Here is a 23389-nt window from a genome sequence, read left to right as displayed (position 1 = left end):
CCATATTGGCTTCCTTTTTCACATTTTTTACCTTGCAATTGTGGTTGAATATCCCTGTACATGGGTTGAAACAGTCAAAAGGAAACCAGGAACTAGTAACACACAGCCAATAATACTGTAGTCTGACATGACCTCGATTCTTTCCATGTTATCTGTAAATTATGTCAGTGCTGATTGTAAGTATACATATTATAATGATATTGCAGACGATTAAGAAAAAGAAAGAAACACAAACGAAGGAGCCAAACATCTTTCACGTTGTTGTTAGCATAAATTCATCTGCATCACAAATTAGATAAACATCTACAGTGGATGTCACATGTGACAGTTTGTTTTTGTACTTTATATCATTTGAAGATGAAATTCTTGATAGACTCCATCCTCAAATAGACTTGTAGACGTTAAACTATTTTGGAACAGTCTAACTATTTAACCAACAAGCGGTGTAAATGCCAGGATAGAAAATTACATATATATGTTTATACTTTAATTATTTTTATTAATAATTATAATTATAGTATTTTATATATAAATATTATATTATATTATATTATATTATATTATAATTTTTTATGTTATATATTATATATTACATAATTTTATATTATATTATATAATTTTATATATTATATATATAATATTATTTTGTTGATAATTATAATCACCATTAATAATAGTTTATACTTAACTACTGTTGTGTTACTGTTTATATGCAACCATGTACTGTCATGGCTTCTATATCTTCACTTCAGTACTCCTATCTCAAACAGAGTTTAGCCAAAGTTTGATTAAAGCTTGTATTTAACAGTTTTCTCTATGACTGCAGTACCTGCAACTTAAAAGACCTATAATAGGGGTATTATTTCAAGGGGGTTTGACTGGGTAAAATATTTGAAAATATTTTCACACATGCCTATATTAGAAACTGCCTCAACTATGAAATTAAAATTAATATTATGTCATTGTGTCCCATTTAACTTTGTCAACAGGCCTGTATGTCTCTCATCCAAAACAGCATCACATATAACTCCTAGCAGTCCCCTCTTTTCATGAATATGTATTACGATGATAAGGGAATGACCAAACTACAGGCTGTTTTACCTTAGGATTTATTATTTGGGATCACAGACAACAGCATACAGTTGTAACCCTATTCCTATATATGCCCTATGAATGACCAAACTAAAGGCTGTTTTACCTTAGGATTTATTATTTGGGATCACAGACAACAGCATACAGTTGTAACCCTATTCCTATATATGCCCTATGAATGACCAAACTAATGGCTGTTTTACCTTAGGATTTATTATTTGGGATCACAGACAACAGCATACAGTTGTAACCCTATTCCTATATATGCCCTATGAATGACCAAACTAATGGCTGTTTTACCTTAGGATTTATTATTTGGGATCACAGACAACAGCATACAGTTGTAACCCTATTCCTATGAATGTCCTATGAATGACCAAACTAAAGGCTGTTTTACATTGGAATTAGTTTATTTTTTTAGTTGAGCATTGAAGTACAAGTACAATTGAATGAGTACAAGTGCTAGCCTGTAAACACAAACTGTACAGTATGAGTACTGATTCTTGTACTTGCAAGGAATACAAAGCAACTTTGCTAGTTATTATATTCATCAGATTTTTAAAAAAATTCAACAAAAAGTGCATCTCCGAAGGTTAAATAACCAGGGTTTTGGCGTCCCAGTTTCATCTTGCCAATTGGCAATTCCACGCAAAGGTTGACATAACCACCCAGTTTTCAAAATTGTCATAATTAATTCAGCTTGGTACAGGTATGAAGTTGTGAAGTTGGAAGTGGAGTTTTCAAATGTAATTTTTGCTTTTAAGAAGGTTGCTGTTTACAAACAATTTTTTATTCAAAATTAATTTGCATATGGAATGGATTATAATGTTTTCTCCAACTAAGTTTTGTTTTATTCCTTTTGTTTGTTCATTAGGAAACTAGACGAAGGGTAACAACAGAGACTATGACAATGGTTAATTGTCTTCAGGCAAGTGGTGCTCAGGCTCACCCATTGTTCTCTGGAAGTAACGTCTTCAGAGCTGAAGCTGACACTGGATCTTCTAAAGGCAGGGTAGTCCATGTGAATACTGAACCTCTAACATGGTGCATTGAGTGAGTAATTAAGTCAAATGTGAACACTGTACTTCTAACATGGTAAATTCTGCAAATAATTAAACATGTGTGAACACTGGACCTCAAGCATTTATGCATTGAGTGAGTATTACCAATGTGAACACAAAATCTCTGACGTGGTACATTGAGTGAGTAATTAGGTAGGGTAGTCCATGTGAATACTGAACCTCTAACATGGTGCATTGAGTGAGTAATTAAGCCAAATGTGAACACTACACAGTTCTTCTAACATGGTGTATTCAGCAAATAATCAAACATGTGTGAACACTAGACCTCTAGCATTTATGCATGAGTGAGTATTACCAATGTGAACACAAAATCTCTGACGTGGTACATTGAGTGAGTAATTTGGTAGGATAGTCCATGTGAATACTGAACCTCTAACATGGTGCATTGAGTGAGTAATTAAGCCAAATGTGAACACTACACAGTACTTCTGACATGGTGTATTCAGCAACTAATCAAACATGTGTGAACACTAGACCTCTAGCATTTATGCATTGAGTGAGTATTACCAATGTGAACACAGAATCTCTAACATGGTACATTGAGTGAGTAATCAAGACGAAGTGAACACTACACTGTACTTCTAACATGGTAAATTCAGCGAATAATCAAACATGTGTGAACACTGGACCTCTAGTGTTTATGCATTGACTGAGTAATTAAGCCAAATGTGAAGACTGAATCTCTTCCATAATGCATCCAATAAGTAATACCATTGTGAACATTGAATGGCGCATTGAGTGAGTATTCAACCCAAATGTGAATACTGGGTATTAACCGTTATGCATTGGATGAGTAATTCCAATGTGAACACAGAACCTTTGGTATTGTTTCTTGATTGGGTAATCAAACTGCCGTGAAAACGACAGTATGTTGAGTGGGTAATTTACAAGTGTGTTGAGTGGGCAATTAAAAGCTGATGTGAACACCCAAAGCTGTAACAAGGCTTTGTGAACACTGAATGTTTTCCATTATGCATTGAGCGAGTAATACCAGTGTGAACCTGTGAACTGACTTAACTATCTGTATTTGTGTGTAGTATTGACCTACATGAATAGCTAATATAACTGCTTCTCATGGACACACATACAATGGTATCTTCTTGTTTACTCCTTGGATTATTGTTGATATCATGTTTACCAAATTGATACAAACAGAACACTTCCTCAATTGAGGTATTTAATCGAGGAGCAGAAGATGATCGCCTGACGGTGTCGCTATGGTGATCTAGTTACTGGCCTAGTTGTTTGAATCATAACATATAGTTGTGGATTGTAGTACATTGGTGCTTGATCAGCTGTCTTCGTTAATCAAATTACAAGCTAAATTGTGTAGTATGCTGCATAGCGTGATGACTCCAGAACAATATGCCTTTTGTTATAGTGTGTATTATTATCTACGGTTAATAGGTAAGAAGTGGGTCAACCAGCTGTACGCAATCATTTAGGGCAAGACTTTCCCTTCTCTCTGCTAATTAAAATTTCTTTCAAGCAGATGGCTGCATTTCATAACCACATTTCACTTCCGTATGAAATCTGTTCTGGTGGATTTGGTTAGAGGGGAAAGTTGGCACTGACCTGGCAGTGAGTCGTAGGAGATTGATAAAACGTGGGGACTGAGGGGAAGGCTCTTCCCTGGATGCTATGTATGAGAGGGGATACTGATAAAATGTGTGGATAGCCTAGGAAAATGTTCCTTGGACACTGTGTATCTGAGTGGACACTAATAAAGTATTGAGAAATGTCCCCTGATACTGTGACATCAGAGGTGATAGTGATGAAACATGGGGACAGGAGAAGCTGTCATCTGGACACTGTGTATCAAAAGAGGACATTGATGAAACGGTGCTGAAATGTTCACCAATTTAGGTAGATGAAAAAGTGAAATAGGAGGGTAGAGACAGGTAAGTTTATAGTCACTTGTAAACATCCAAAACCACAAAGTACTGGGATATCATTTCACTCTGAAACACTCACCTTACTTGCGCTGTGGAGTCTACATACTCTCTGAAGTGTTTCTCCCTATCCAAAACGGTGAAATTAGCCAGTTAATTCCCTCAGTAGTTAATTAATTGACATCTTAATAGCCCTGAATCTTATATGCAAAATAGGATTAGGTAGTTGCTACAAATGATATGAAGTACACTAGTAATGCTATTTTTTGTTATTAGAATGAAAAGGTTATTGGAAGATTTGAAGCACCTCTTGTTGTAAACTGAACAAACTTTTACAGTTTATTTAAGAGCATTTGACGGTTACAAAAATTATGCAGCAAATGAAAATCAGTTATTTCTCTGATTTCTTTCTTGTTTGTCCTCCTATTGTTATAGACCTATGTCCTTTTCTTTTCTCTTTCCTTTTCAATGGAGGGCTATGCTTATAAGCCCCAGAGCTTCTTTTTATACCCCCCCCCCCTCCCACTCATTGACTGTCTCCCACCCATTGACTGTTCTTAAAGTGCTTGTTTCTGACCTGAATAAATGCATTCGAAACAAACTGAAGGATACAGTTCCTGTATCTTATTTGTGTTCAGAAACTCGGTAATGAGATCCTAGCTTTCATGAAACAAGAAATGTTAACAGCGACGACAAGAAATGTTGTTTTCTGTTTATACTGTTTAATAGCGTTTAATACTGTTTAATAGCATTTAATACTGTTTAATATCATATCTTTTTCTCTCTCTCTATCTATCTACCTTCTCAGGTCAGGCCACATTCCAGTTGTATCATCTATTGGTGAAACAACCAGTTCCCAGCTCATTTGTGTAGATGCTTCCCAAGCAACCATTGAAATTGCAAAAGCTGTTCAACCAATTAAAGTCCTCCTGTTGAATGACAAAGGAGGGTTACTAGATGGCAGTAACAAGGTAAGTCCAGTTTTAATTTAGTCGTAACGGAAATGCCATTTAGTTTTATCTTCACTACGTACGACGACATCACTACGTTGGTCGTTTATTATTGACTTAACTTAAATCTTTTGAAAATTAACATACGTGTAGCAATCCTTTAACATGAATGAAATGGGTTTTTAAAACAAAGGTTATGCTTCATTATTTGAAATGAAAGCGGTTAGTCGGGCTCATGACCTTCAATCTTTTGAAAGACATTGAAACAATATCATTAAAATTATCTCAGTAAGCAAGCTGCTATAGAATGAAACCTAGTTTCTTATAAACTTGTGTTAATACTGTTTTTTTTTTTTTTAAATATTAACTTTGGTCTTTTTGCATCCAATTTGGAGAGGTTTTTTGGTTTAATAATAAACTGTACTTTCATATATATGTCACTTCAAATTTCAATGAACATCCTACACAAACAACATGAGCAGTGTGGATTTCTGTCAGAAATGTTCACACTATCGCTACAAGTGCTTTGAAGCATGATAATGATGGCACTATATACAGTTGTATGAGCATTTATTAAATGACCCAGACTGTCTGGTATGTGTGATACTTGTTGTTATGAAGTAAGTAAGTAAGTCAACTTTATTGAATCCCAGAAGGAAATTACATATCTGCGGTGAGCAATACCATGAATGATACAAAATACAAAGAACATTGATACAATGAATGATAGAAATACAAACCAAAAAAACATTGATAATATACAACAGTTAAATGCAGTCTAAACAAAATATACACTAACTAGCTACAACAGCTCAACTAAGTGGAACGGCCACCCCCCCCCTACCTCGTGAAGTTCTTGTTGTGAATACTAATGGCAGTGCCTATAAACGAAGAATGATGTCTATCCCAGGTAGTACTGAATTATTCATTGAGAAATTGCAAAAAATAGAAGCCAAAAGTAGTATCGAATCTTGCTCATCTTTATGTCTCACGCATCTACGGCTAATATCAAAATATCGGGGCAACGAAATGTTTTATATTGATCGAATGCGTTCGATAGTCATTTTTCTAATTCACAGTGGATTGGTGAAAAAAGACAAACGATCAGAGAGGATTTCTTAGTTTGATCAACTGTAATCTGAGTTTGGAAAATGAAAATGGATTGGTCTTGATCCGATCTTCTCATTGGTATAAAACAAACTGTTTGTTTATGTATTAAGTATAGTTAAGTGTAGGGAGTGCTCTACTCGTCAATGCCATAAAGGTTACTTTAATGCCATAAAGGCTTACGTTAATGACACATTATGTTACATTAATGCCATAAAGGCTCACTACGTTTCACAAATCTTTGAATTTTTGTTACTTTATGTGTATTATATGATTATCATCTGAATGTTTTGAGAAAACAAAAAAATAAATGAAATGTTGCAAAGAAGGAAATAAATGGAATGCAATTAAATGTTCATACATGTGAAAAGGCAATGAGGTAAATGTTAAACACACTGTTATAATTATATCATGATATACATGTACAACTTTGTATTTGACAATACATTGTAGCAATTCTGTTGTAAACTGTGTAAAGTTCTGCAGTTTATTTGAAAGTCCACAGCCAATGATCCACAACTTTGCTTACAAATATTTAAATGAAAGGGTTCTTCTTTGAGAAGAATGTATTGCCAATGAAGTATGTTCTTTCGTTCATGGATATACCCTTGAATTTATGCCCAACTGTGATATAAGACGAAGTTCAGTGTCATTGTCTGATAACACCTTATGATTATCACCCCGATTGTGAGGGTATCATCGCAATTGTGCGGGTATATCTGGTAGAACAAGCATTTTTTAAAAACAAAAGGAAAGCACTTCCTACATAATATGGGATGTGGGTTATTGGTTGTGCATAATCGTTATGTACTGTTTATTCATAAGAATTTGTTTATTCATAAGCATTATGCATATTTCCCTCTGCTTTATAGGTCATGAAACACGTTCATGTCCCAGCCGACGTGGAAGCCATCTCTTCTCAAAAGTGGTGCGATCCCCTGTATCAGGAGAAACTGCAGTCCATCTCAGCCCTCTTAGCTGTCCTCCCTCCTCTTTCAAGTGTTGTGATCACCTCAGCAAATACCATCCTAGCAGAATTATTCACTCACCATGGTAAATATTTCTCAAGGATAGACTACAACATTTCGTATTTAATTGTTACATGTATGTAGGATAGGTTGGTTAATACTTTGATTGTGGCCCAGCTAAACCATGTGATAATTCTGAACTTACCATAATTAGATGAGAGTATACCCCCAAAATTATTAAAATTGAATATATATAGAGGGAAATTATTTTACCAGGTAAAGACATTTTGTTTACCAGTTTTCAGATTTATGAATCTCTCTTTGCTATAAAATACTACAAATTATACTAGATATGTCTGTACAAAAACTGCTTTACATCTTTGTAATTGTATAGCAATTAACACTTTCTTTTGGATTTTTTTCTATCCTACGATACAATATCAATTATTGCCTAGTATCTGAATGTCAGAATCCCATTTCTCTGAGGAAAAAAAATCCTCCATGATGTTATAGAAGACACTAAATTTGGTGCCAAGGTTTCAAACAGTACTTCAATGTAAAGATATTACCAGAATTTGGTAGGTTGGATGAAGTTTTTTTTGTCAGAACTCTTTGGTGGTTATGAGAAAGTAAATTGGCTGTTCAAGGAATATTCAACCTATACTCAGATATAACATTGTGTCTTCTCAATGACACATGTATGTGCATTCCACCCTTTGCAATAGAAGCACAGAATTTTGTCTGATCGCAATTCCCTACATACACTGGCAGACTCTTATACTCAGTCAAAAGAATCGTGACTTTGAAAAACAATTGAGTATTTGCCTAAGGGTAGGAATAATTCAGCAACAGTAATAGTGCCTGGGGACATGGATGCTCATGATGATGTCATAATTGAAGTAAAGAGGCTCTGAAATAATTTATTTATGTCTTAAAAAGTCAAATTGCCTGGGAGGAAACATGTGCATCTCTTAATGCACTGATGCATTCATAAGACTAGCTAAGAATATACATAGTTCTAAAGATCTCCCACTTCACTCTGAGTTGATCTCTCTGTGCAATAGAACCAACAAGTACAATCTACGAAATCCTACTATCTTGCCAACTTTCATGTTTTCATGATTTTATGTTTTAGGTCTTTTGTGTATCATTATTATGTGTCCTATTTATAAATTTTGTAATTTATACTGGAATAAAGAAATTGATTGAATTGAAAATTGATTCAGATAACGTAGAGTGTAGAGAGGTACCATATTCCACCCCTCAAAAAAAATCATATTAAATGTACCTGAAAATATGATTTGATACTTTAGTCTACCTAAAATCCCACCAACGATGAAAAAAGTTAGGAACTTCAAAGGGGAAAAAAAGCTTTGGTCTACCTAAAGGTTTACCAGGAAGGATGAAATAAGTTATTTTCAACAGTATAGAGGTACCATTTTCTAGCCCTTAAAAAAATGATATTAAATTTACCTGAAAATATGACTTGGTACTTTAGTCTACCTAAAATCCCACCAATGATGAAAACAGTTAGGAACTTCAAAAGAGGTAAAAAAAGGTTAGCAAACTGCTAATCTACTGCAAAAAGCCCTTGGAGGTATATTAATAAAATATAGAAAGCCTGACATTTCAATCCCAGCAGGATATTCTTCAGAGGCTAACCAAAGCTTATGAACTTTTCCTTCAATTTGATGGGATATAAATCTGTTCTTCTTGGACTAAAACAGTTAATAACTAGCCAATAAGGAGCAGCCGTACAGTTGTAACTATGGAGATCTCTTATTTTAGAAATTACCCGTCAGTGTGAGCAATTATGTGCAAATATTTATGTAAAGCTTTGTCATAACGGTGCAAGGTGGCAAAAATGCTACTTTTCAGTTTTATGAACATAATATAGTAGGTCATTGACAGGGGGACAATTAAGTGTTCACATCTTTGTATTGCAGTTTGAAGTTTCATGAATTTGTTTCTCATACGATACTGAAAGTTGTATTGTTCACAGTGTTAAAGGGAAGCTGTCAGTATGAACAGCTCCTAACCTGCCGTATCTGATAGAAACATGATATCCATATTATTCTAACTGGCCGTACAAGTTCCTTCAAGCATGGCATGAATTGACAAAATAGAAGAAAAGTTGTCCCAACTGGATGGATAATTAATTATTCAAGTTTGACTACTGTCATCCCCGATCTAATGATAGCACATCAGCTCTACAAACTGGCCATATATTAACTCTCTCAAACTGTAATATCTTTTCTCACAAAATATAAATGCCAGTTCTAACTGGCCGTACAAGTTCCTTCAAGCATGGCATGAATTTACCAAATAGAAGAAAAGTTGTCCCAACTGGATGGATAATTAACTATTCAAGTTTGACTACTGTTATCCCCGATTTTATGATAGCACATCAGCTCTTCGAACTGGTCCATATATTGACTCTCTCAAACTGTAATATCTTTTCTCACAAAATATAAATGCCAGTTTTACATGTATCATGATACCGATATGATGCTGTCTGTTTGTCTGTCTCTCTCTCTCCTTTTAGGAACTGGAACGTTATTCAAGAATACAGAGCGAATATACAAATCGAAGAGCCTTGAGGACATTGATCAGGACCGTCTCCTGGCTATGATAAAAAAGTAAGCCGTCAAAGTCACTTTGCTGTTCCGTCATTAGTCTTCAACTTTCCCTTCTAGATGCTTGTCTGTCGCCATTATCAACACATGTGAAACGATGCGAGGCGGAAGCACGTACATCACACTGGTGTCATATGCCAATGAACTTAGTGAAACAGTCCTTTTATTTTATATCTGATTTGAATATTGTTAATAGTACAGCTGGCTTTTATCTGTTCTATTATCTAAGGAAGAATTCAGCTACTTTCAATAACAGAAAAGCAGGTATCATAATCTTAAATTTAAAAAAAAAAATAAATTTAAATAAAGTATCATAAATTAAAAAAAAAAATTAAAAATGGTGGTTCACATGCTGGACTTTATAAGAACTGATATTATTTTTCCACTGTTTTTGCCAGTAAAAATATCCGTACTTGTTTATAAAGAGAAACACAACATATGTGATCTTTAAGTAAACTTGTTTTTGTTTGTTTGTTTAATTTGTTTAATTTCTGTTTTTCAAGGTCTTTCAACAAGTTGCTGCGTCCAGACTACTTGGAAGGTATCGCACACAAACTACACTCTATCTACGTGTCGGAGAATTACAACGCTGTGGCTATCCTGACTAAGGAGGAAGGAGTCAATGGGGTGCCATACTTGGATAAATTTGCTGTCAGCACTAAAATACAGGTCAGACTGAAAGAAAATCAGCTAAATATTGAACTGATATCTTTATTTTCTATTCAGTTTTAACTATTATTATAAAGATATGAAATTTTTAATACACATATTTTTATTCCTTTTTTAAGTACTATCAATCAGGATTTGGTGTTTGTTGTTCATCAACTGGAGATGGTTTAGGTCTGCAGTGTAACTTCTCCAGAAATTGTAAGCAGTAATGTGCTCGGTAATATTTGAGTGCTGGGCGGGTTTGAGCGTTAAGGTGATCCACGTCCTGGGGGGAGGGGTCTAATGGTTGGGGTGTTTTGGGAAATTTTTGCAATAAATTTGCAATTATTCTGGAGCTAACTTCTGTGCCAAGTATTCTCCCATATTTTGGTAATGGTCAAAGTTATTAAAATTAATCATCAAATATAGTGCCGGGCGGAAGTGTTTAAATTACCATTTCTACTTGGCGGCATTCAGAACAAAGTGTCTGGCAGGCTCTGTTAATTATAGACGTTCGTCAGTTTGTGGAATTGTTTTGCATGCGTACTGTCCCCTGCAAATAAAAATTGTTTTATTACAATTATTGAAAATAAGAGAGATTATAAATTTGATAAAGTGTGAATATCTAAACCTCAATGAAATTCTCGGTTACTGCCAGACGTATGTTTCTGAAATGCAACTTTTCCTGTGATGTGTTCTATATGTTACTTTATGTTATTGAGGGATTTTTGATGAAAAAAAGCTATCCTTCAATGGGTGTGAAAGAGATGGAGTCGATGTACATAGCGTCATGCTTTTGTGTGATATTATTCTCAAAACTAACAGACTATAAACTTTCATAACGATATGTATGAAGTGGCTTCCACAGTTATCGATATTACAAGGCACTTAGGCTCTGTGTTAAAAGTAGGATACTGAGGAGCATCCTGCATCTATGTAGCATAGGATGGAAACACTAATGCAGTTTTACACAACAGGCACTGCTTGTTTGTTGTGATTACCTCTATTGGTTGATATTGATTCATTCCTACTGCAGGGAATAGGGGGCGGGTGGGGGAGGGTGTTTGGAATCTGCTGCAGCTTTTCTATTTGGCACTCTGCCTCTAATAGAATTGCTTTGTATGAATAAATAATACGTACAGATGGAATGGAAAGGATTTAAGAAGTGACTAAACCAACAGTTTACACTGTTAATGTTTCTTGCATGAATGTGCCACAATATGTCTAAAGTATGTTACTCTTCAACACAAATATCAACACTTGGCCTAAGCCTACGTTACTGTCATAGCAGTGATACCTACCCTAGCCTGATCTGAATATAACATTCAGCCCTGAAGTCAACATTGTCATTAACCCTGGAGGCTAATAACCAGCTAATTGCATTGTCTGGTTAAAAAGAAGAACGTCGGAGAATTCTGTGAAAAGATTGCTCTTAAAAAAAAAAGACTTTGAAGAGCAAATTTGACTTGAAGTAATATGAAGATATGATAAAAAAGCAACCAAGCTTCTTTCAACAGAAATGCAGTAAACATGAATTGCAAGAGAGAGGTTTAAATAATAACATTTTTAAATCTTACTTTCCTTTTTCTCATTCAATTTCTAACAGGGTGAAGGAACTAGTGATGTTCTTTGGGATGAATTAAGAAGCGACTTCCCGGCTCTCTTTTGGCGCTCTAAGAATGTTAACAAGATCAATTCATGGTATGTACATCATGTTAACATCGGTTATGTTGGTATTATTAGAAGTGATGAGTTTTTTTGTTGAGCAAGTAGAGTTCCAGTCATAGCAACATGATGCAAGCTACTGAACAATTCTCTTTCAATAACATTGAAACAGATATTCAATACACATGTTTCATGAAGTCCTTGTGCTGAGAATGGTTTAATTGCAAATAAAGTCACACTTTAATAGACATCATTATTAACTTCAACAGTTAGCATGCTGAGCCTGTTATCAGTATGCAGTAAAGGTTACTGGAGGGGGGGAGAACATTGTAAATTGTTAAATAGCTAGCCATGTTTAAACCTCATTAGCATATTTTCTAGGGCCCTGCTGATGGCAATTATCATATTCTCAGCTTCATATTTCTGCCGGTAATAAATCCATTTTGTTTCTCTCGGGATACCCGTAGATTTAGTTGGAACTTCTGTCGTATACCCACTTTTTTTACACAAAGACAGTAAATCAGTGTATGATGTCTATCGCTGTGAAACCAAAATACTTAGTATTACTTCCAGATTTGCAGTCTGCCATATATCACCATACAGTTACCAGTGTCGTTGAATTTTTTATGATGTGTGTTTGTCACTTCTGCAGGTATTTCAAACGCTGCGAGGGCAGCTGGAGCAATCACACCTGGACGGTTTTCTGGTACGGTATATCAAACCCTAAGCTCTCCTATGGTGTTGTAGACTGGGCTGTTAACCATAAGACTTCCTTTATAGAAGCTGAGGAACAAGAAGATTATGACAAGGAAGACAGTGAAGTTGCAGAACCATGGTAGATTCCAGGGAACCGTGGTAGATCCTAAAGGAACCATGGTAGATTCTAGGGAACCGTGGTAGATCCTAAAGAAAGCATGGTAGTTTCCAGGAAACCGTGGTAGATCCTAAATGAACCATGGTAGATTATAGGGAACTGTGGTAGATTCTAAAGAAAGCATGGTAGTTTCCAGGGAACTGTGGTAAGATCCTAAAGGAACCATGGTAGATTCTAGGGAACCGTGTTAGATTCTAAAGAAAGCATGGTAGATTCTAGGGAACTGGGTAGATCGCAATGAAAGCATGGTAGATTCTATGGAACCGTGGTAGATCCTAAAGGAACCATGGTAGATTCTAGGGAACCGTAGTAGATCCTAAAGGAACCATGGTAGATTCTAGGGGACCGTGGTAGATCCTAAAGAAAACATGGTAGTTTCCAGGGAACAGTGGTAGATCCTAAAGGAACCATGGTAGTTTCCAGGGAACCGTGGTAGATCCTAAAGGAACCATGGTAGATTCTAGGGAACCATGGTAGATCCTAAAGAAAGCATGGTAGTTTCCAGGGAATCGTGGTAGATTCTAAAGAAAGCATGGTAGATTCTAGGGAACCGTGGTAGATCCTAAAGGAACCATGGTAGATTCCTGGGAACCGTGGTATATCCTAAAGGAACCATGGTAGATTCCTGGGAACTGTGGTAGATCCTAAAGAAACCAAGGTAGATTCCTGGGAACCGTGGTAGATCCTAAAAGAACCGTGGTAGATTCCTGGGAACTGTGGTAGATCCTTAAGAAACCAAGGTAGATTCCTGGGAACCGTGGTAGATCCTAAAGGAACCATGGTAGATTCTAGGGAACCGTGGTAGATCCTAAAGAAAGCATGGTAGTTTCCAGGAAACCGTGGTAGATCCTAAATGAACCATGGTAGATTATAGGGAACTGTGGTAGATTCTAAAGAAAGCATGGTAGTTTCCAGGGAACTGTGGTAAGATCCTAAAGGAACCATGGTAGATTCTAGGGAACCGTGTTAGATTCTAAAGAAAGCATGGTAGATTCTAGGGAACTGGGTAGATCGCAATGAAAGCATGGTAGATTCTATGGAACCGTGGTAGATCCTAAAGGAACCATGGTAGATTCTAGGGAACCGTAGTAGATCCTAAAGGAACCATGGTAGATTCTAGGGGACCGTGGTAGATCCTAAAGAAAACATGGTAGTTTCCAGGGAACAGTGGTAGATCCTAAAGGAACCATGGTAGTTTCCAGGGAACCGTGGTAGATCCTAAAGGAACCATGGTAGATTCTAGGGAACCATGGTAGATCCTAAAGAAAGCATGGTAGTTTCCAGGGAATCGTGGTAGATTCTAAAGAAAGCATGGTAGATTCTAGGGAACCGTGGTAGATCCTAAAGGAACCATGGTAGATTCCTGGGAACCGTGGTATATCCTAAAGGAACCATGGTAGATTCCTGGGAACTGTGGTAGATCCTAAAGAAACCAAGGTAGATTCCTGGGAACCGTGGTAGATCCTAAAAGAACCGTGGTAGATTCCTGGGAACTGTGGTAGATCCTTAAGAAACCAAGGTAGATTCCTGGGAACCGTGGTAGATCCTAAAGGAACCGTGGTAGATTCCTGGGAATCGTGGTAGGTCCTAAAGACAGCATTGAAGCTTCCAAGGATACTTGGAAGCTTCCAAGGATACTTAGAAGCTTCCAAGGAAGTTAAATAAGTTCTAAGCCAGCATGAAAGGTTCCATGCATAACCAGTGGTAGCTTCAAATGAACTTGGCTAGCTTCAAAATAACCATGGTAGGCTTTTGGCAAAATATCATGCATGTGTGATACCATGTTATTCAGGTTTGGGTAGATACAGGGTGCATCCATAAGGAACTTGCTTGATAGTCGCTCATAAACTGAATTTTGTTTTGCTGTTGGATTTTACACATTTGCAAGTTATACTATTTTGGATAGAAGAATAAACAATACTGGGAGGTGCTGGATAGGATGGGAGTAATCTGGGGTTATAGGTATGTGGGTAGATGATAAACTTAGTTATAGGGATGTCAGAAGAGGACATTTGACTCCATCATTTAAAACTCATCTTGAGAGATTTGTGCATGCTGATATACTCTCCCAATAATGTTAATTGTGAAACTGTTGTGCTGGCAATTAGAGGCTAAGATATACATTTTATATCTCATGGAATTTTTTAACACAACCTCACATATTGGATGAATTTTATCACTTTCAAGATCTTTGGTATTATAAATTTGCGAGTGAAGATGGAAAAAAAAAAATACTGAAAAGACCCTCCCCCATACATGGGTATCAGCATTAACAATCCCCAGGTGCCATACACCCTCCTTCATTCCCCTCTGACCCTTCCTTATAGGTTCAACCCCTTTTAAAATAATTTGGGGCTATTAAGAATCCATACCCTTATCCCACTTTTTAAATTATGTGCACGCCACTCCACTGCAAATGGCTATCAGACACAATGCATATAAAATAAAACCCCTTTTGTTTAACGGTGCAAAATTAATACACTCCCTGTCAACCCATCATATCTGAGAAATACCTCCACCCCCTGCATCCCCCCCCCCCTCCCATCATAATTAACATTCGTGAACTGTTTACATAACCTTCATTGTTGGTCTACATTCTTCTGCATTTCCGATGTGTCATATTTGTGTGTGATTATAACAGTTAAAATAATTGAGTTGAATTAATCCCAATACCATTAATTGAATATATTAAGTAACAAGGATGAGGAGGCATTTTAATTAGCTTCATGTAAAAAAAAAGTATTTATGATACATTTTGATGAGTTTGATTGGAATTACAGATATCATTCTATGCAGTTAATTTGTATTTCATAAATATAAGATGCTTATATTTATAATTTTTCCTTTCTACTGTCTGCAGTGGTGTTAATTTTTTTTTTTTTCACTTTTGTTTGATTCCTTTGGTTGCATTTGGAAATGACTTGATTTAACATAATAGACTTGTCTAAGTTGTTTCTTGTTCAGTGTTACAAGTCTGAGGACGTTTTCTTCCTGCAGGGTTAAGATACGGTTGTCTAGTTTGATCTTGACTGACTTTAGAAATACGATCTTCTGAAGGGACAGCAAACAATTGATAAATATGGTTATTTTGCAAAATCAGTTATAAACTAGCATTAAACTATTGAAAACAAGCAGAATGGAACTTTTAGAAACTTCTCCTGTTTGTCAGTTTGTAAACTCATTGATTGTAAAGTTAAGCTTAGACTTCATCAATACTTATGGTGTGTTGTCTTCATTGTCTTAACCGGGGGGCGAAGCCTGTAGGCAAACTATCTAAAGGTAGCGCCACCATGAGTTGGCGCGAAGCGTTCAAGAAAATTTTGGCCAAAAATGCCTCCCAGATGGCTGGAAATGGCACTTCCCAGGCCTTGTAAGTTGCGTCTAAGCATTTTCTATTTTGAAATTACTAGCGATATTATAAAAATATAGAAAAAATATGCTCAAGGAGGGGGTGGTCGCCCTTTCGCACCCCCCCCCCCTTGGCTACGCGCCTGCTGTGATTTGGTACAGTTTGAAGACAACGAGACCCTGTTGTTTTTTTCTAAAGTTGTCACACTGTCGTTTCCTTCATGTCACATTGACTTTGCAATTACAAGAGAGAAATTCTATAAGCACACCCACCTGATGAAAGTATTGGGTCTACTTGTCAGTGAGTAACTTACATGAGCTGACGTTATCTGGTTGTGGACTCGATGTGTCCGTGGTATTATTTCTCTGTTCAGTATTACTTGTTTCTAGTTTGTTTCTAAGCTTGTTTTTTTCAAAAATATAATTTATTCGATGCTTCAGTCTGCAGGGTCCTTAAGAACGATAAGTGGTACAGATTTTATACTATTCTGATGTGTTACAAGGTTTTTTTCCCTTCCGACAAGTTCTTTGATTGTTAAATATTAAATTATTCCATTGACTTTGCTCAGTTTCTGGTTTTTCAGCTAATTTTTATTTAAATGTTAGAATATGATATATTATTGATTTGTTAGATGCAATAACTTTTATTTAAAGTTGGCAGATGTCATTTTCAGCCACGTACAAAGTAGATTGTTAAATTATTTGATAAAAGCCCCCCTCTTATTTCATAATCCTAATCTTGTCAATATCTGGCTTTCAAATCTAGGGACCCCAGGCATCCTTCTCTCGATAAAATTGCCCTATATTATCAAATGTGCTAGATATGCTAAAAATAACAAAAAATGGTCAGGTATTACAATATTTCTGTGGTTACTGAGCCAACGAACAATAATCTATAAAAAAAAGTATGATCAGAATTATTGATCGGATAGAAACTTGATTAGACAGAAATCCCAATATAAGCACTGAAATCTGCACTAAAATTATCTAAAAATTTCCTCCCCTATTTATTAAACATAGAGACATATGCACCTTAAATCCACTTATGCAACAACACCTCATGGTAAGTGGTGTTGGCTTTAGCAAACCCGTCTGCAACAGATGTTCCATTATACAAATAAGATTAAATATAGTGAAGGGGGTTTGCATAGCAGCATAAGTCCTCTGTATATAAAGTTTGACGTAAGTTTCAGTATAGGGGGTAATTTGGTTTAAGTCATAACTTGGTTTAAGTCATAACTGGCTAATGTCATAATAAACTTCATTAGACAGAAATCCCAATCTAAGCACTAAAATTATCCAAAACTTTCTTCCCCTATTTATTTAATATAGTGAAGGGGGTTTTCATTGCAGCAAAAAAGTTTGACTTAAGTTAAGGTATGGGGGAGAGGGGGGGGCTAACTTGGTTTAATTCATGTCATAACAGATGCTTCTAGTCATTTTGGGGTTAACACAGATCATTGTTCTTCATAAATAATCCCAGTGATGAATCCTGGATTTCTGGAAAGAGATGACCCAGGTCCAATTATTTGTGCATATACACAATGGCATTGTGAGAGGTCTAAAAGCAGCATGATAGGGGGCTGTCACCACGAAGGAGCATCTTTCAAACTTTGTTGCAATGTGTATTTGTTAATTGAAATTTCTGACTGAAATAATTGAAATAACCTGAAACAAACATATTTCTTTATCCAGGTGGTCCATTAGTTTTTATGATGAAATTATTCAAATATGTCAATATATATAAGTCTTTTGTCTGGGCAATCGTATTGGTCAACCTGAAAGTAACCAATAGCAATAGCCCTTGTTATGATGAATATTCAACAGCTTGTTGCAGGGGGATTGCCATTAACCTAAGGTTGCAGGCTCTAAACAGCAATAACCCCACTGACTGACTGCTTTGGCTAGTATTGTAAAGTTGTTTATTCAAGGAATGAACTAACAGGCTCACTTTTTATCACCTGATCTCACTTCCCTCGTTATACAGTCCTAAGGAATGCCTAATTAACAGAGAATCTCAAACAAGATTCATCAACCAAGTGTGACGTAGTAAAGGATAAGACCTTTAGAATGGATTTATGTTCATCAGTATCCAAAATATAGTCCGCTAAATATTGCTCACCTGTTTCAAAAAATAATTTCCTGTAGATTCTTATTATTTTTTTTAATTAATTATTCTTAAAATAAACGCTTGGTAAAGAATATATTGGCAATGGTGGCTGGAAAAAAAATTGGTTAAATTTGAAATATTGGTGTAGAAAGATTTGGCATTCTAGCATATTTTGGAGTCTATAGTGTTATGGCCTTTATATTGAGACATGTGGATTGGACATCACCACAATAATAAACATAATTAACTATTTTAATTAAAATTTTCAAGTGTTTAATCCTAGAGATTTGGACTCTTCTCATCATTCTCTGACATTTTAGAATTATAGAATAAATTGTGTTGGTGAAGGAGAAATGCCGTTTCCTTTAGGGTGGCTGTAAAATGTTTGTCAGCATAAGAATATTGGTGACCATTACTTGACCGTCTAACATATTTTAGGGTCTACGGTGATAACCTATAACTTAAGATAAGCGGACTGTTTGACCAAAGAATCACTGAGATAATAAAATTGCAACCGTGGGATTATGCTAATCCTGGTGTCATCTTATTTTTAACTTGTTGTTATACTGTTATCAATTGAATTGAAGAATTGTTACCGTTTTACAAGAAAAAAGTTTGTACCCACCACATAAATCTTTGATGAATTTATTCTAATTTGAATTTTTGTGTTTTAAATGTATTTCTTCCATATTTCTGATACTAAATAGATTGAAAGCTAAGCTGTTTGGAAGGCCATTACATTTCTCAATTGTCGACTGACATTCTTGTATTAAAGTAAATCTGTTGAAGTGCAATGATTCTCTTAGTGTGGTTTATTTCATTCTGTTGAATTGTGTTTCTAGAGTATCAATTTGTGACTAAATTCATACAGTACAAGGGCTCTCAGACCTGCTGCAAACCATTACATTCATAAAGTAAACTTATGAAAGGTTTTTCTGGCATATGCCAATGTGAAGGTAGATTTCATGGACCCAGGCAATGGCAACTTTTACTGACACCTTTAAAGTTTTTCAACATGTAATTTTTACATTACTTGTAAACGAGTTGGATGATTTATGTGAAAGCAAGAATTGTTTTATTCCCATCTCACAGTGAGTGTTTCTGTTAATGAAATATACTCCTGTTCCCTTTCGCACACCCCCCGCCCCACACTTTTCAAACCGGGTAGCTTATACCAAATCTTACAGAATGAAACTTGCACTGGTATCCCATAATAATCAGGTTATTATCAAATGTATAGTCTGATTTGCATCGGTTATATATTGAAATGTTTTCTGCTTTAGCGAAAAGTAGAAGACACTATTTATGACTTATGTGCTGACTTGGGTTGTTGTTTTGAAGTGGTACAAGTTAGGCTGTCACTTGTAGCGAGCAGAGGAAGGGGCAGAAGTAGCTTGGGTGTCAGTTTGGTAATGTTTGGTGTTGTACTGAGATAAGTAAATCAAGCAGATTGGCAAAAGGTGAAGAATTAACTATGAGTTGGTCTGATGAATTTAAATGTTATCCACTTAATTTATTATACTCTTGTTTGAAGCCTGTTGAAAAATGTAAACTTCTGAAATACATCTTTGCTAATATGAAATTATGTTATGTATAGTCTTGATCATGGCTGTTGGTTCTCAGAATTCAGTGGTTAAATGTGAATTATGATGTGTACCTGTGGATTACATTTGACAACTACCTCTACCTTCCTTACCCCCTCCCCCCCCCCCCCCCCCCGACCAACTTTTTGTCTTCCATACAACCTCCTCTCATCCATAAACCATTTCATTAACCCTAATGATAGTTGCATGTGTTGGCCAATAATTTATAAGATACAATGATGACAATCTTAGCTGTGTTGTGTTGTCATAAATATATTTTATTTTCATCAAAAAATACATATATGTATCCTTGAATATATTAGAAATGTCTATTGCTTTGATAATATTGCAGTTTGAAATTACGTTTCACTTGATTAGATTATCATTAGCCAAACAAATATTGCACATTACGTTAAAATATTCTAGATTCACTTGTCGCTGTTGATCGGTGGAAACAGGGTAGCGACCGGAGGCAGGGTATGTTTTTGACATTTCCTTGGTGTGAATTCTTCAGTTGTGTCCATGTCTCCCATTCCGAGACGGATTATTGTACTGTGAAGAATATAGTAAACAAAGCATTGACAACAAGGTTGAAGGTTGGTGCAGTGGTGCAGAGGGTCTGCCCCCCCACCCCCACCTCCTGTTCAAAAACCTGTTAGGATTGTTAGCTCAGTGGTTAACGCCGGTGCCTCTCAATCATAAGATCCCGAGTTTGAGTCACTCCAAGATTAATGTATTTCGTCCAGTTACAGAGTTGTTGACAATTCATAATCATGGACGTTAAAATATGAATCTAAGAGACTGACTTCGGTCAGCTTGCGGCTTTGATAAGCCAATAATGGCTTCTTTGCGAGTTCCTGTGGGGGGGGGGGCAAGGGAGTGGGGCATCTTCACTTTGCTCAATATTTGAGAAAGTGGTCAGATTTTGATAATACTGTCCTCTGTTAGATTGGGAAATTGGTATTAAAATGGTGTTCCCAGGAGCAGAAATGGTTGCAACAGTTATACGCACGCCTCATTACTCTTTGAGCATTCCTAGAAAGAAGGCTCGACAAAAGCAGTTTTTCATCCACGGTCAAGGAGGATTCACTTAACCTAGCTACCTCATACCGACAATCATTTTATGCGATAAATCACGACATGTATAAAAGATAGACTACAATGAAGGCTAGAATACTGACATTTCTCGTAGACAAATCAAAAACATGACAATTATTGGCCATAGGTGTTTGTGTCTTACTCAGTTATCAGCCACTTAGTACATACAAGACTTGAACCATTATAGTTACCAATGGATAAAATTGATGTAGGTACCAACCATTCTGGGGTAAGAATGTTTGCGCCTATCCCCAGATAAAATAGTCTACTGTATTTTGTTGTTTGATCCCTATCCAGTCCTTAGTGTCACATAGATACCGGAGGAAAGGTGAAATTATGAGGTCAGAAAGTAGACTAAAATATGTATTAGTTTTGTGCTAAACATAAACATGTAAATTGATCACTAAGAATTTTCAATCCTGGTTGAAATGTAGCTTCAAAGTTCTGATGAGTGTGTGACCCTTCAAATTTCACGTAACAATCGTTCAAACTGAAAGAGAAAATTCCAATCCGGGTGATATATATAAAGTTGAGGAGAAACTACTCACTCTTTGGCTATGTTTCTAGTTGTGTTTATGTCAAGGTCCAGTATCCTTGGTACTGTGACAAGCGCTGCGGCGCCCTCCCATTCGGTCGATACCTGAGACAGTAGAGAAACAGTAGAAAGAAGAACAGAAAACGTCAACCCTTTAGTTTAAAATGTACATAACAAGTCATTTGGGGTTCAGAAACAAGAGAAATAATAAATAAATAATAAATACCAAATACTAACATATGCTGTTATCGTGAAATAAACCATGCTCAAGAGCACTGTACAAAAGAACCAATACCTGGAATATAAACTTACCAAACTTAAGAAAACCTAAAAGTAATGACAACAGCAATAAAAGTAAAAAATGATATAATGCCCATACTCAAGCCTAAAAAGATAAGTTTTCAAATGCTCCTTACAAGTGTCAATAGATGTGACATTTCTCAAGTGATGAGGAAGAGAATTCCAGAGTTTAGGACCTGCTGTACTGAACGAACAATCTCCATATGTGACTTTGTTAGTATGATGAATAACTAGAGAAAGATGACTTTGGGAAACATGGCCATAATTCGAGCTTAAAAAGAATTTCAAACTCCGAAAGAGGGGGGGGGGGGGGCAGTGGAGATAAACAATGTTTTTTTACCTTCCAGTAAGGTCCCCTGTCACCTAGTAATGTCATGCTCTTTCCCGTCAGTGTTTGGGTATTGAATTCCATCGGTACCTTCATCCGCACCCCTCTCTTTTGTAGCAGATGGCCTCTTCTCCTCTTTGATGGCTGCCTGACGATTTGTAACTTCTCAGCTGGCCGAATCATGGTGATGCCTGCCTCATCACCGACAGCATCAAATCTATACACCCAACCAGAAAGATTGCATTGACAGTTACAGTATCAAACATTGGGGGGGGGAGGGGTGGGGATGGACGAATAGGTTGAGAGGGAGGGCCGCCAAAATGTAAGGTTTGTAAAGGCAAAAGTGGACTGGAGCATAAATTGTTATGGGCTCAGCGCTGCATCTGATGAAACTCATCTTTGGTGACCAACAGCAAATTGGTACCTCAAAGCTAGGGGTGCCTTAGTTTACCTCAGACCTTTGGGCGCACCGGTTTCTAGCCGGTAAAGTCATTAGTTTAATCCTGCCCTGACAAAGGGGAACAGACCAATTAGGAATTCATGACAATCTCCAAATACACTTGCATAGGCCTTGTTTAAGTTATTATAATTGGGGTTTTGAATGACAAGGATTGGTGGTGGGGGTACTGGAGGTGAGGGGGTAATGCATCATCACCATGCTTCCATCCTACACCCCCCCCCCCCCTTGTTACCATCACTGTCTACTGCAATATATCCTCTACAACAATGAGTGGTGTTATATTCATATCAGTGGTTTTACTAATTCTGCACCAGACTGGTTAATTAAACTTTTTTTTTGTCCTGTATTCTACCAAAGTGTGTGATGGAGTGAAGTGAAGGCAATTCATTTTGCAACCAAACACCAACCTGTTAAAATGAAATAGCGCCCTCGAATTGAAAGCTTACGTATAAACACACAAACAATTTAGTACAATTTTCTAATGCAAAAACCATTCTATACTGTCCTCCAATACCATGCTTTAAAACACTTGTACTAGCAGTACAAGCAGTTCCCAACCTTTTTATAATAGAAACATGTTATTCATACTGCTCATACTAACACTACCAGTGCTTTTAAAGTGGGACATTAAACAACAGTATAGAAAAAATTGTCCCAACTGGGTTGATGAAAATATTTTGCTGATTTTCCATGTTAGTCTTGTACTTTGATTT

At 36.3% G+C, this 23389-nt stretch overlaps 2 protein-coding genes across 3 annotated transcripts in view; one reads left to right on the top strand and one right to left on the bottom strand.

Moving 5' to 3' along the window:
• LOC139964875 (N-acetylglutamate synthase, mitochondrial-like) overlaps positions 1-13679 on the top strand; it is a 42889-nt gene extending 29210 nt beyond the window's left edge. The window contains exons 5-11 of the mRNA XM_071966934.1: positions 1967-2145; positions 4875-5037; positions 6996-7176; positions 9637-9730; positions 10231-10396; positions 11982-12076; positions 12693-13679. Of these exons, the coding sequence (XP_071823035.1) occupies positions 1967-2145; positions 4875-5037; positions 6996-7176; positions 9637-9730; positions 10231-10396; positions 11982-12076; positions 12693-12879 (1065 nt within the window). The 3' untranslated portion in view covers positions 12880-13679. The remainder of the gene's footprint in view (positions 1-1966; positions 2146-4874; positions 5038-6995; positions 7177-9636; positions 9731-10230; positions 10397-11981; positions 12077-12692) is intronic.
• Positions 13680-15286: 1607 nt separating this feature from the next.
• The window catches only part of LOC139964872 (uncharacterized), a 41696-nt gene continuing 33593 nt past the window's right edge, over positions 15287-23389 (bottom strand). For both annotated transcript variants that reach the window (XM_071966929.1, XM_071966930.1), the window contains exons 30-32: positions 22229-22433; positions 21602-21693; positions 15287-20507 (exon numbers count right to left, since the gene is read on the bottom strand). In XM_071966929.1, the coding sequence (XP_071823030.1) occupies positions 20384-20507; positions 21602-21693; positions 22229-22433 (421 nt within the window). In that variant the 3' untranslated portion in view covers positions 15287-20383. The remainder of the gene's footprint in view (positions 20508-21601; positions 21694-22228; positions 22434-23389) is intronic.

This window comes from Apostichopus japonicus, chromosome 23, assembly GCF_037975245.1.
Source record: "Apostichopus japonicus isolate 1M-3 chromosome 23, ASM3797524v1, whole genome shotgun sequence".
NCBI lineage: Eukaryota > Metazoa > Echinodermata > Holothuroidea > Aspidochirotida > Stichopodidae > Apostichopus > Apostichopus japonicus.
The sequence above is the reverse complement of the archived record's forward strand: the minus strand, read 5'-3'. Positions and strand labels throughout refer to the sequence as shown.